The sequence below is a fragment of the Cupressus sempervirens genome, chromosome 10 (genome assembly GCF_028749045.1).
Source record: "Cupressus sempervirens isolate cs-2001-9-10 chromosome 10, ASM2874904v1, whole genome shotgun sequence".
NCBI classification, from domain to species: domain Eukaryota; kingdom Viridiplantae; phylum Streptophyta; class Pinopsida; order Cupressales; family Cupressaceae; genus Cupressus; species Cupressus sempervirens.
Genome location: NC_143127.1, coordinates 59,191,186 through 59,205,087, shown reverse-complemented (window position 1 = coordinate 59,205,087; position 13,902 = coordinate 59,191,186). Strand labels below are relative to the sequence as shown.

At 32.0% G+C, this 13,902-nt stretch overlaps 1 protein-coding gene across 1 annotated transcript; it reads right to left on the bottom strand.

Annotated features, from left to right (window-relative positions):
• Nucleotides 1-1,810: 1,810 nt before the first annotated feature.
• Nucleotides 1,811-3,980, bottom strand: LOC149532554 (uncharacterized). Its single transcript, XM_089803950.1, has 3 exons — nt 3,723-3,980; nt 3,089-3,639; nt 1,811-2,872 (listed from the first exon to the last, which is right to left on the bottom strand). Exons 1-3 carry the CDS (start codon nt 3,853-3,855, stop codon nt 1,940-1,942), a joined length of 1,617 nt encoding a protein of 538 aa, XP_089660076.1. The 5' UTR covers nt 3,856-3,980; the 3' UTR covers nt 1,811-1,939.
• Between the last annotated feature and the right edge of the window lie 9,922 nt (nt 3,981-13,902).

Below are 13,902 nucleotides of genomic sequence, written 5' to 3'. Positions count from 1 at the left end.
GAAAATCTAAAGAATCAACAACATCGAGAATAAAAAGGAAAGTCTAAACCTAACTAGCTAGGTCCCTTTGTCATTACAACATCCTATGGTTGAGTAGCCTATCAAAAGGCCTTCCATATATCTTGAAGGAAATAGAAAGACAGGAGATGAGGTATAGTGAAATTATTCCAACCCACAAAGTTGGCACATCGAGTCACAATGCTCCTAATCTGATAGAAAAGAGACTACCCACATATATGTATAGACTGAAGTTATTCTGGCCAAGCATGGATATCTAGCTTGCCAGTTTCTGCTCCCACTGCTAATATGCTTATTTCTCCCATTAGCTATCTATGCAATAACACATGCTTGAATGAGGGACAAAAAATGGCATATATAGCTTCTCATATCCGTAATCACGGTGTTCTTAATGAGATCCTATAATAATTAATTGAGAAGGTGTAATAGCCAACTAAGGGAATTGTTTTATGATATATGTAAATAATTATTAAATCAATAAGATAAATTTTGTAATAATAAAAAAATAATTATTATATAAAAAATAGGAAGTATGTATGAGATACCAAATTGGAATCGCCATTTTCTTACTACTTTTGACTAATCAAATTAATAACTATAAGCATTCAAATCACACAAAAAAACAAGCGACGCAAGCGTCATAGTTCCTGCCATTTGAATTTTTAGTTTAAACAAAATAGAAGTAGCAATGTTCTCATTCAAACATTGATAATTACATGAGACGGTCTATGTTGAATCTTGATGTGAGTGAGTTGCTATGGTTTGAACAGTGTAAAAGTAGCTTATTTGCATTAGACAGAACATCTACTTTCAGATAAGATGGTGCCTTGGTGTATTATCACCAAATTCACCTTATAATAGAAGAAATATAAAAGATAAATAAGTTAAAAGAAAATAATGCAAAAATAGAAAAAAATATTCATAACAAAATATTTGAATTGTTGGTCTTTATATTTTTAAAAATTTACAAATATAATTTAAAATGCAAAAAATTGATAAATTTTTTAAGTAATTTCTTTGATTTTTTAGAATGTAAAAGCTTAATTCCTAAGGTTTTTATAATGTTCTTAAATAAACTTTAATAAATAAATAATTATGAATAAAATAAAATCTAATATATTTATATTAAATTATTGTGATTAAATATTTATATAAATATTATAGTTCACAATCAATAATTGAAAAAGTAAAATAGAAAATTGAACAGAATAATATAAACTATTAAAAATAAATTAAAACTATATTGAAAAATATTAAGATTTAAGTTTTATTTCTTATATAAAGAAAATAGTCAATATGTCATGTCATTAATATAATTACTATTTGATCTTTATGTTTAAAATAGTTATAAAAATGATTTTCTATAGTAAAAGAAAATTTGTATAAAAGATGACATAAGCTATAATTAATGTATTAAAAGTATAGTGTACAAAATATTCTAATTATCTATGAAGAAAATTAATTTTACTCCCTACTATTATTGCTCTAAGCCAATCAAAGAAGAGATAAATTATTTTATTTAAATCATTTAAATAGATTAAAAATTTAAAACTATAGTTGATAGAGATATGTGTTAAAAATACTTGACTTTGATTGACTATTTAAAAGTTACTATTGCATCCTATAGCATCTAATGGATGCAATAGTATCCTACCCATGACAGAGACTAATAACAACAACAAAAAACTTGCTAAAATATATTGAAATTTAGAATACATAAACTATAAAGCAACTTTAGCCTTCGCCTAACGAAACTGATTAAAACAACTTTACCCTTCAGAACCCTGCCTAGTGGAAGGAAATTGTAGCGCTTTAGTTTTATATTACATTACATGGTAGTCAAATATTACATTGTACAAAAGTCTAACATTGCACGGACTAGAGAAGCGGAGAGAGAGAGAGAGGGGTTGTAGAGCCATAGCTAAACGTGGTTGCAGCAGCAGGAGGGCCAAGAGTGGGACTTGTGAGTCCTACCATCATCAGATTTGAACTTGCAAAGCCCAGAGAGCAAATCATGGGAGACATCATCACCTGAACGCACCAGGTACAGTAGCCCATAACGCTCTGCTACACACCACACCTTCTCAATAGTATCATCTACAAAACAAGACACACCGCACAGCCGGTGGAATCTCGCCCTCGTAACAGCAAAATGTAAGGACTGACGTATAAATGCGAGGATGCCACACGAAGTAATTGCAATGAGACTTCCAAGAACTACCCAAGAGAAGATCTTAACCTTACGTGCCAGCATGGCGTAGACTGCGGCCATAAACCCATAAGAGGTGAAGCCAAAGCTACAACAAACAACCAAACTGTTGACAGTCATGAACAACATCTTGTCCCCTGTGGTGAGCTCTGAGCTCATCTCCCACATGATACAAACAAAGAGGGAGAGAAAGAAGGCTATGCAGTCGAAAATGATGAAGAGCTTAAAAGAAACGAGGGGTATAAGAAGAGGGGTCCCTTGATCATCGTGTAGATAACTAGGGTTAGGAATAGGACTCCCTCCATTCTTTGCTGCAGGACTCTCCGAATTGAAACCGCCAGGGACAGTGAAGGCAGCGGCACATGTCATGGCAGCTAATAGCGCCGCCACCACTAGTTCTGCATTGCGCCTGTCTTCGTAGGCTTTGTTTACCATTGACCTCGCTTTCATGTACTTTTTATGGCTCACCTTTGGTGCACAGTACATGAATCGCTTGGACTTCCCTTTAAAATCTCCAAGCCTTCTTATTGTCCTGAAAGATTCATGGTACTCCGTGACCTCTTTTGCTATTTCAAACGGTGTCTTGCCCTCGCTGTTGCGAACAAGCTTGTTCACCCCCCGAACCTTCAGCAGCAAGATCGCCATCTACACAGCAAAAAGAAAAAGACAGAGGGACAATTAGTTGTCCGTTATTTCTTATTTTTGATGTATTAGATAGCACAGACTGACCCCGTAGTACAGAAGAAGGTAGTCACCTCTACTATCCAACCAATACATACCAATACATAGTTATAAAATAAAGAGGGTGGTAAGAAATCATTAATCGTTGATCCTAAAGATTAAGTGTTCGAAACATCTTACATGCTCGAATTTGTTCCTTGCTGCAATGTGCAAAGGCGTGTCTCTTTGTCGTACAATTGGCTGGTCATCTTGGGCATCTGCTGTGTCATTCGAATTTTTTTCTTCAGCCCTCTTGTTGTTCCTCAAAGGCCTTTGTGAAGGCTTGACTCCTCCATCGCCAGACGTATTTTGGGGACTTTTCTCCTCTCGAAGGTGCTGATCTTCTCCATCAATTGGAGTAGAATTTGTGGATAGCTGGTACGGTTCATTGATGAGTTTTGACAAGTCTACCTCTGATCTCTTCATTAGATATTCGACAACATCGACTTGGTTAAGCTCCACGATGCAGTGCAGGGCGTTCGGAGTGCGAGTTACTAAAAGCCCTACGGCTTCTCTAACACTCAAACTCACTGCCAATTTTAGTGGAGTTTCTCCATCGTTATTGGCAATATTACACAAACTGCCATCGAAGTCAACCAAAGTTTTTACCAGCTCTTGGTAATCTTCCCTTACAGCCAAATGTAAAGCCGTCTCTCCTTTTTCATCGGTATTTTTTATTTTGTTAATGAAACCTGCAGGAACCACCTCATTAAGCAAGACAAACAAAGTAAACAGAGCTTTTAAGTCAATTAAAAAGGTGTACGAAGAGATTGACCTGATTGTTGCAGCTTTGGTAGTATCTCTTCCAATGGAGGATCAGTCTGTCTGAGATGGTTTATGGCACCGACTAAATCGCCCTTTTCACAGGCTTCAAAGAAGGCCGATTTGTATTCCGATTTGCTCTCCATTTAAAAAAAAACAAGTTTCGTCACGTTGCAGCTTAAGGCTGCTCAGTAATTTCAAGGCGCAGAATGGCTTAGATCTTTATTGGCAATTCATTTACCAGCGTCCTTGGCTCTTGCCTAGGAAGTGTGAATTCACCTTAGATGAGTAGGGGTTATTTATTTTCCAGAACCCAAAAGGAAGTTCGATTTGGCAGATGCTATCGTATTCTTGTTTCGTCATTCTCTACGTCTGTAGCGTTTCATCACCTTAAATTCGTCCAGTCACATCACTGTCATTCACGACTATCACGCACCACATGATGGCACTGACTATGTTATTATTAGTTCCAGGAACTAATGTTTTTGGTGGTCCCTCTTCAATTAATGATATTTGGAAAAAGACAAGACAAGGACAATGATAAAGTTGCATTCATTGTACATTGATTGCTAGGAGATAAAGATCAATTAGTTAGGCGAGAGGAACCAATAGTCGTGAGGGCTAACTTCGTAAACATGTGGCACTACATGGGATGTCGTACAAGACAAGGACAATGATAAAGTTGCATTCATTGTACATTGATTGCTAGGAGATAAAGATCAATTAGTTAGGCGAGAGGAACCAATAGTCGTGAGGGCTAACTTCGTAAACATGTGGCCACTACATGGCATGTCGTAAGACCTTCGTTTTTTTTCTTAAAATGTAAAATGGACATTGAACTACTTACAACTAAGGTTTGAAGGTGTGACTCATTATGCAACTCATTAAAATAGTGCATCTAGTGAAATGTGTCTAAAAAATGACTTTTTGAACACTCGACCAAAGCTTAATCTAAAAATCTTTACTAGTTGAATTTAAAATTATCATTTGTTGTTAATAGAATATTGTATAACTATATGAAATGTAACATGTATGCAACTTAAATGGATTAGGTAGTTATTATAAATCATAAATATTTGTTATATATAACTTTTATATATAACAGAAAAAAAATATTTGTTGTTACAAAAATAACACATTATCATATAAAATACAACCTATATCCAACACAAAAGGACCATTAGTTGAACACTAATTTTTTTTTATAATCTCACACATTTCATGAAAAAATACAAGGCATTTATTGGTATTCACCTTTTATATTTTTGATGATACATATTATTGATATGGTTTACTTTATGCATATATATTGCTACCCCAATAGTTGCACACATAAGAATATTATGTGTACACTAAGATATCAATGTTTATTTAAGTGAGCATATTATGTTTTGAGTGACACACATATATTAGATAGCTATGATATCTTGTTGGAGACAAAATTATTTATTTCACTCATTAATGAATTCATTTATTTATTTATTCTACAACATCTATAGGTTTTCATGTGTGCAAGTATTGGTATATTTTTTTATCAAGATTTGAATTTTTTTATGTTTACAAATAAATCAGTTAATTAAAATATATAGTAAAAATGTGTTGGAAGGTTGGATTGTTCACCATAGGGTGATCGACTATTGGACCCCGCTCAACTATTGGGTCCTCTCCCCTATGGGAAAAAGTTAGTTGTAAAAGTTGTAGAGTAAAAGTTGTAGAGGATAGGGGTGAGGGTTTTTAGAGAGCTGGAAAAGAAACTAAACATCCTAAGTTTTTTCTATCTCTAACTTTTTCAAAAGGAAAGAGCTGCAGGAGGATATCAAGGACATTGTGTACTATTATGTGCAAAAATTTGGTGTCATTTGGCTTCAAACAAGTATGTGACGATGGAATTATCGATTGCTAGGGTTATGTGATAGCAATGTTTGATGTCTTTTACTTTGTTCAAAACCTACAATTTCAAGAACATCTACTTTAAAACGCAATATAAATTTAGAAGTATGATACCCAATTATATACCCATTTTTGTTCATTTGATTTCTGCTTTAGAGAAGTTTAATTCAATAAATTGTTCTGTTATAATAGTGTATAAGGAGTGTTTCAAATTATTAGTCCTTGTTTGTATGATTGAAAACTTATTACAAAACTAGGTGTGTCGCTAAGGCTTTGAAGAAGAGAAATTGGATTCCTTTCTATATACCCATTTTGCTCAAGAAATGAAAATTGGTTTTAGTAAGCGAATTTATTTGCATCAACAGTCTATAAGGAGTGGTTTGAAATAATTTATGTTAGTGTCTAGCCACAAAGTTTTAAAGCCTATTATTGGTCTGTCCATGTTAGTGTAGTTGAACATTTGATGAAGCGAATGCCTAAGCTTACTCATTACTTCTCATGAACGATTATAAACATTTCTTTTTCTATAGACTACAAAATGTCACTTTCTTTTCCTTTCTATCAATGGCAATGATATCTTCAATGTTTTTGCTTTTAGAGAGCATTTTGAACTCAATTTGCATTTACTCGGCAATGAAAGCACCTCAATGTTTGTGATGTCGGGTTTTGTAGAGAGTCAAACGAATATATAGTTTGGGGCATTTTTAGACCAAAGGTATTATCCTGAAATGAAACTCCTAGAGCTGATGATTCAACTGAAAATTTTTCCATAGGTTATCCAATTCACTGATATGTAACAATTAAATTTTTTATTATATAATTCATAATTGTTTACCTATATTCTTTGTCAAATCTATTCATATTTGACTACCTCTATCCAATATGGTGCCTTTCACTGTATGCATTGATAGAATCATCTTATTACTCTGATTTGAAGTTATATGCAAAAGCCTAAAATAAGATATAGATATCAACACTGATTCTGCAATATACTCTTGTAACCCACATGGATAAAAACCTAAAAATGAAGCTTCAATTAATGATTTTTGATAGCAAGTCAAAACCCCAAAGCCATCTTAAATCAAACATGTTCAAATAAGTATCAAAAACAAACTCTGAAAATGTGAAGAAACACGCATAGTAGAACATTGAACTTGAAATTCAAAAATATTCTTTCATTTTCAGCCCACTCTTCTCTCATAGCATTACAAAATTCCAGCTGCCGTCATGCCTCTTTCTAACCATCTCACTTCTACACATTGCAAGAACAACAAACAAATGCAGCAACAATAGCTTACAAGGATGAAGGAACTGCCCTCAAATCCAATTGAAATATATTAGAGAAACAATACCATTTTGCTCACTTTTGTGCCATTAAAATATACCTGCAAACTTGTCTATTTGACACAGTCATAAAGCCATATCTGTAGCCAAAAAAAAGCAGATTGTACATATATACAACTACCACTGCATAACAATATTTTGTTTCCATAGTTTTCAAAGACATGACATCATTTTCACACAAACAAATTTGTAAATTGTAGCATCTCTGAGTAATATCAGTTTCTAAAGATTTGATTCATGTTCTTTTTCAAATACGCTAGTTTGTTTCTAGTGCTTAGTTTTATATATGTGACAATGTATATAATAATAATGCCTTCTAAAAATTTTGCATATTATTTTCCAAACTCTTTTTTAAAAAATTTTAAAAATTCTAATCTAATAGATGCCAACTCTAACTACCACTTTCAAATTTTAGTGGTTTTTGTCAACGCTTCAAGGCAGGGACTCTAGCTCTCTACAAGAGATCTTGTTGTATATAATTCTATGTTGCTTTGGGTTGTGGGAATGATTTCTTTGGTAATAATAATTATTTTACAAATTATCTATTTGGGGAAAAACTATTTGTTTCCATTAAATGATGGTCAATAATTTTTTTTAAGTCTATTTTCTAAGGCCTTAATTTTTTATATATAAATGGTGTTACACAAAGCAATTAGTCTTAAGTCATCTATCTCATCATAATTGCATTATCAAGTAAGTGCTGTTAAACTCATGTAGATAGTACAGATATAGGAGTACCTTTTATTTCCTCCCATTAGTTTACTCTTGAATTATGTTAAACAAAATTATATTAAAGCCATTGACCCCAAGGATTTATCTAAGTGTATTTGAAATACAACTTCCTTAATTTTTGTTTGTGAAATTTTTCTATTTCATCATTGGTTGTCATTATGAGTTACTAGTCTAGCAATTGAGGCTAGTGATGTTTCCTTATCATTGAGATTAGAGGCATCCAAATTATTTAGCATATTATAGTAAAAAATCACAAAGTCTTTTGCTAGTTCTTTTGAGTTTTCTACAATATTTCCTAATGGATTTTTATCTTAATTATTATATCAAATGTTCATTAATATTTAGTACTATTGTGAAATAATTTTGTGTTTTTCTCTTTCTCAAGGAGTCATATTTTCCTTGATTTTCTTTTCCAAAAGGTTTACTCTTTTTTTTTCTAAGAGATCTTCATGTTTAGCCAATGACTCTTTTTGTTTGTGCCGACTTTCTCCATTCATGTCATGCCTTATTACTTCTTTACTTAAATTTTTAATGTCTCATTCAATATTTATTTTCTAATCAAATATGTTTTTTGATATGTTCCCTATTCTATTAAATTAGTATATGATTCTTATGGAACTTAAGTTTATAAGTACATAAGAAAATTTTAGATTCTTAAAAAGTTTCCTCTCTCCACCATTTTTTTAACAAGCTCATAAAACAATATGTTGGAACCTCATATTTTAAAATATAAAAAGGTTTCTAACTTGTTTACTCAATTAGGAGTGATGAGATTCAACATTGGTTAAAATTTCTGATGCAAGTGTGTAGTTAATTGTACTTTAATATCCATTAAATAAAAATATATACAATCTTTATGCTTTTTGAATAAAACCTTCTATCACTCCAACTAAATAATCCATTTCCTATTTTTGAGTATATTATATTATTATTTTTTACCCATTGTTGAAAAATCTTCTAGGGATTAAGAGATATTGTTGGAGCCTCCCTATTTTTAACTACAATCTAGGAACACATTAAAATCTCCTCTCAAAATTAGTGGTCTTGGTTATTTTCATTAACGTGTCTTTATAAATTTAGTCATATGTCTTTTTTATCTAGTGCATTAGTGGGACCATACATTTTTCTAATACAAAAATTCAAATGACTACTTATGCTCCTAATAATACTAGTCCTTGAATTTTATTTTTTTGATTTACATTTTGAGGGTCCCATGAAACAACAAGGACACCTAATGCACCATTAGACTCTACTCAATTTGACTTCCATAGGCCCAACTTTTGAGTGATTTTTTTGTTTCTTCTTTTCTTAATTTAGTTTCTTGTAATAATATGATGTCTAAATTAAAAAGTTGTGTTGTGTTTTAATAGTCTCTGCCTAATAGTGACATTTATGTTTCTAACATTCCATGTAGTAATCATCATTGATCCATTGGAAGTTCATGTTGACAATGTTAGCATAATACAGTGTTAAGGATAAATAACATACATGATTTGATATGTGTTCCTAAGGTTCTTGATAATTATAAATATAATGATAAATCTTTTTGGGTTGTAAAATGAGAGCTAAATATTTAATATACCTCTTGAATTAGGTGACTTATCCAAACTTGGAAGCCTCAAAATTTTGAAATTATTTTTTTGTGCTTTTAGTCCTTTTGAAATCTATGGTAACCTCATACTTCCTCCAACATGTGCCATAAATCACCAATAGTAAAGCCCCAAAAAAATTACCATTAAATATCTAGTAGCTCTACCCTTGTATATGGAAAAGGTTTCACATGGACATGACTGTGATACCATGTAGGTGGTAAATAAATCATGGATAACCAAGAAATGAAAAAATGTCTTCCATAAGAGAGTCTACAATATATAATATTTCTTGATTATTGCACTATAATAAGATTTATTGAATATTGAGATATATACAAATGCATATCTTTTTTATTAATGCTAAAATGGGTTTTATGGGGACTCAAAACCCAATACAGAACTTACAAAGGATTTAATAATAAAGCCTCCAAAATATAAAGAGATAGAGAAAATTAGCATCCCCACTACCTAAACCCAAGTACCTATAGCCAACAACAAAATTTATAGTTGGTTTTCAAGGGAACCCAAAACTATATACAAGAGAGTTCTAAATTAAACAAATAAAAGATTGCAGACCTAGTTTTCAGCAAGGGAGAGAAAACCCTCATCCAACTTAAAGTTAAAAACTAAGGTTTTCCTTTACCTCTCTTCTTTTGGGAGCACAACTTTATGTTTAAATGAGGGGAAGACTTCTTATGGTATATTCTAATAACTCAATTCCACCCCTCCTCAACCAAATAAATCTCCTCGTATGAATCCAAAAAGAGAAATTCAGCTACAACATACCTAACAACCAAAAGCTGGCTAGAAATAGGCCAAGCACCAGAGGAAATAATTGCATCAAAATCAACATTGGCATAAACCCTGACACCACTAGCCTTTCCTAGGAAATGATAACCCATATGAGTAGAAGGTATAATGAAGGAATCATCTGAAGATTGAAGACTAGCTATGATAGTATGGTATCTAAGAGATTTACTAGAAGACCTTGGTGGAAAAGAACTAGCACCAAAACCAAGAGCAGCAACATCCATACCGGCCACATCACTGTCCATAATAATACTAGTAGCATCCATTAGAGTAACAACAATACAATAGGGAAAAAAATTGTCAGTGATCTCAACAGCGAAGAATCTTGCACACTCACCATTTCACCAAGAAGAATACTTTTTAGGGTTAACCCTCTATAAGCCACAATGATGTTCCAACTACCTAGTAGCATAGCATTTTCTACATCTAAATGAAATACCTCCATTTTTCAAAGTTTGAATCCAACTACCTTTAGGAAGCTTCAATTTGAACTTTTCATGTAATCCCTTAGAGGTATCTACATCCACAAGGATTCTCGCATAAGTAGAGAGCATAGTATTTGATGACTCGTCATCAACCATTAAGAAATCACATATAGATTCTTGTATTGCTTCCAATAGATAATCAATCCAAAGATAAAGAGTTAGGTAAGAAAGCCTCAACCAAATCAAAAACTTCGTAAAAGATTCAAAAGAAAGGAAAAATTAGGGTGCCACAATTTTACCATCAGTGGGTGATGACGATTGGAACAAGTGAAATAAAAAGTGTAGAGGATCTTCTTTTGATCCACAACATTATCAAACCTAGAGATAAAAAAACCCTTGGCCATGGGAAAAATATGGATAAAATTTTCCAGAATGGGTTCCCACACTAAACAAATACACTAATGCAAATCAAGAAGACTTGGTCATAGGCTTTGGAAGAGACAAAAGATAACATGATCAAAATTATTAGAGGGAACATCTCTGATTTCTTTCACCACATCCTCCTCAAAAGAGATAAATATAAGGTTAGAAATAGGAAATGGATCCTTTACCTTTGAACCTGGTCCACCACAAGGAAGAGGAATTGGCAACACTTCCATGACCTTGGCAGTAAATTACAGAGAACCAATAGATTGAGGTGCCCTAGCAACCAACAAAAAACTATTAGATGGGGAAAAACTAGACACACTTCTAGTAAAAGCCATAATGCTAATGTAAGCCATAGTCCCATTGCTAGAACCAACAACACTACTGCCAAAACTACCAATAATACCCATAGAAACCCTATGGGAGGAACAAATACAAACATAATAGTAGAAATTAGTAAAACCCTAAAACTAACACCTAGATCAACACCAATGATCATGCCACAATGGATAACAACCACACATGATCTAGTAACAATGACAATAGGAAATCAAACCATAGTGCCAACACCTGAGAAAGTGCCTATGCCAATACCTAAACCTATTAGAGTAAAGCTAGCAATTACATTGGAAGATGATAGAATCCTAGCACTAGTCCATACATAAACACCAACACTAATGCTAACACCCAAACCAATCATATTAGTTTTAGCCACAATAACAAAAAATAATAAAACCTTATTACCAACACCTGTGCTCACCCCAACACTAGTTCCAATGCACATTCCAACACCCAAACCATTCAAAGAAAACCCAACAACAACACTAGCAATTGGTAGAAGCTTAGTATTAACACCCATGTCAACACCAACATTAGTACTCGCACAAGGAAAAACCTTAGTGCTAGTAACTATGCCAACACCAGCCCCAACAGTAGAAGCCATTCTAACCCTACTATCCAATAACATTGTGTATAATTTCTTTTTGTTAAGCTATCAATTCTATGTTACAAATATCCAAGAGATCTTTCTTATAAATGCAAAGTGAGATGTGGTATGACAAATGATAATGTGACAAAAAGTTATTCTAAATAAAAATAATAAATATCTAGCAATTTGAAAGTAAATGAGGTTAACATGGCCCAATTATTACAAATTTTGAAAATGTTTCCTAGGGTTGGTCTTAGTTAAGTTAACATGTAAATATCTCCCTTAATTAGGTAATTACAAAGTACAAATCCTAGACCAGGTACTAGATTTTATTTATTCTAACTAAAATGAGAATTTACAAATGGGCCCTTATTACATCTAAAGAATTAGATGGTTTGGCTATATGAAACTTATCTCCAACGAATAAAACTAGGTACTATTGAGGACTAAGTTAATATGCTTACATGGGTTATTTAAAAGAAAGCATCATAGACACATGTATTTACTACATAAAAACATCATATTACACAGAAACATTTGAAATCTTTGACAAAACTTGTAACACTAAAATTTATAGATGAAGCAGGTGATGGATGAATCTTGGTACAAACATAACCTTTATGACTTGCTATATCGATTTAACTCACCACTCATCCCGTGATATACTTACATAAACTACATGGGGTATATAAGCATGAATAGGAGGATCAATAATAGTGTTGATATTATTCATGTATGTAAGTTCTCAAACAAAAAATTATGAATTATCTCCACAAAATTGCCTAATAATTTTATAATTGTCCATGTAATGAAATGAAACTATGTGTACTAAATGAAATGCAAAATATTCTTGAAAAATATACTTAGTCACGATTTTTTTGACACTACAACCTTCCCATAATCACTTCACTTAGAAACAAGTATCAAAATATTTTTAAAAATCTATCAAATGCATTGATTCTTAACCTTGAACATGTACAATACATAAAAGAATTTAACTTAGCAATAACAACATATTAAAAAATCTATTTACAATTGAGATATTATTGTAATCAATATCTTTATTTAGTTTACACTATTTAATGTCAATTCATTATCACATACAAGATTGACATATAATGGAAACATAACTTTAATGACTTTCCACTGAATAAAGTATTTAAAGTAAAAATTGTAGAATTCTAGTAGAGCTTTTACCAAATTTGAGAAAGATAATTGGAGAAATATGCAGTCACATTAGAAAAGATATTAAAAAACAAACATTGAAAAATGGTATTGAAAAATTAATGATCATATAGCACATCACAATCCTCAAAAGAAGTAGGTATGCACCTAAAGTTATTTATTTTCACCACTAATTCATATCTTGTACGATGATCAAATTCTCTCTTTAAGAAGACTACGGTCAAAAATAGACCCCATGAAGTTACGCTTGGAAAATCGATATTTTAACGGTTAATAGTGGGCTTCCAAGCAAGAGAAGGATGGCATCACCTCTATAATTTTTAGAAATCTTATGGAAAGAATGTAGGGACATTTTTAATACTAGCACTTGCACCCAAAGGAGGAAGGGGTACGCTGATAGTGACAAATGGTGCAAGTCTATGTAAAATGGTTGTCCACATATTTTTTCTCAAAAATTCAAAATAATATGAAAGAATGCATAAAAAAAAGAAAACAAAACAAACATACTTAAATTGAAATAGTTAAATAAAAAGATTGCGTCAAAGTTCTTACCAAATAGTTAGAGGAAGGAATTAATAGAAATTGAAATAAAAAATGAAGAAGAAGAGTAAAAATATAATTAAGTTATTTTTTAAATTTGAATGGATTATATTTGTTGCATGAAGATTTTAAATAATTGTCATCAAAATATTAATGAAATATAATGATAGAATATAATGACAAACGATCAAATTTTATCAAATTGTATAATCTCTAAATAGAGTATATAAAAACATGGAAGCTTTTAACTTTGACTTCGACTAATTATAAGGTACAAAAAATGAGGTTCATAAATTTTGATTACACTTGTTGAAAATATAT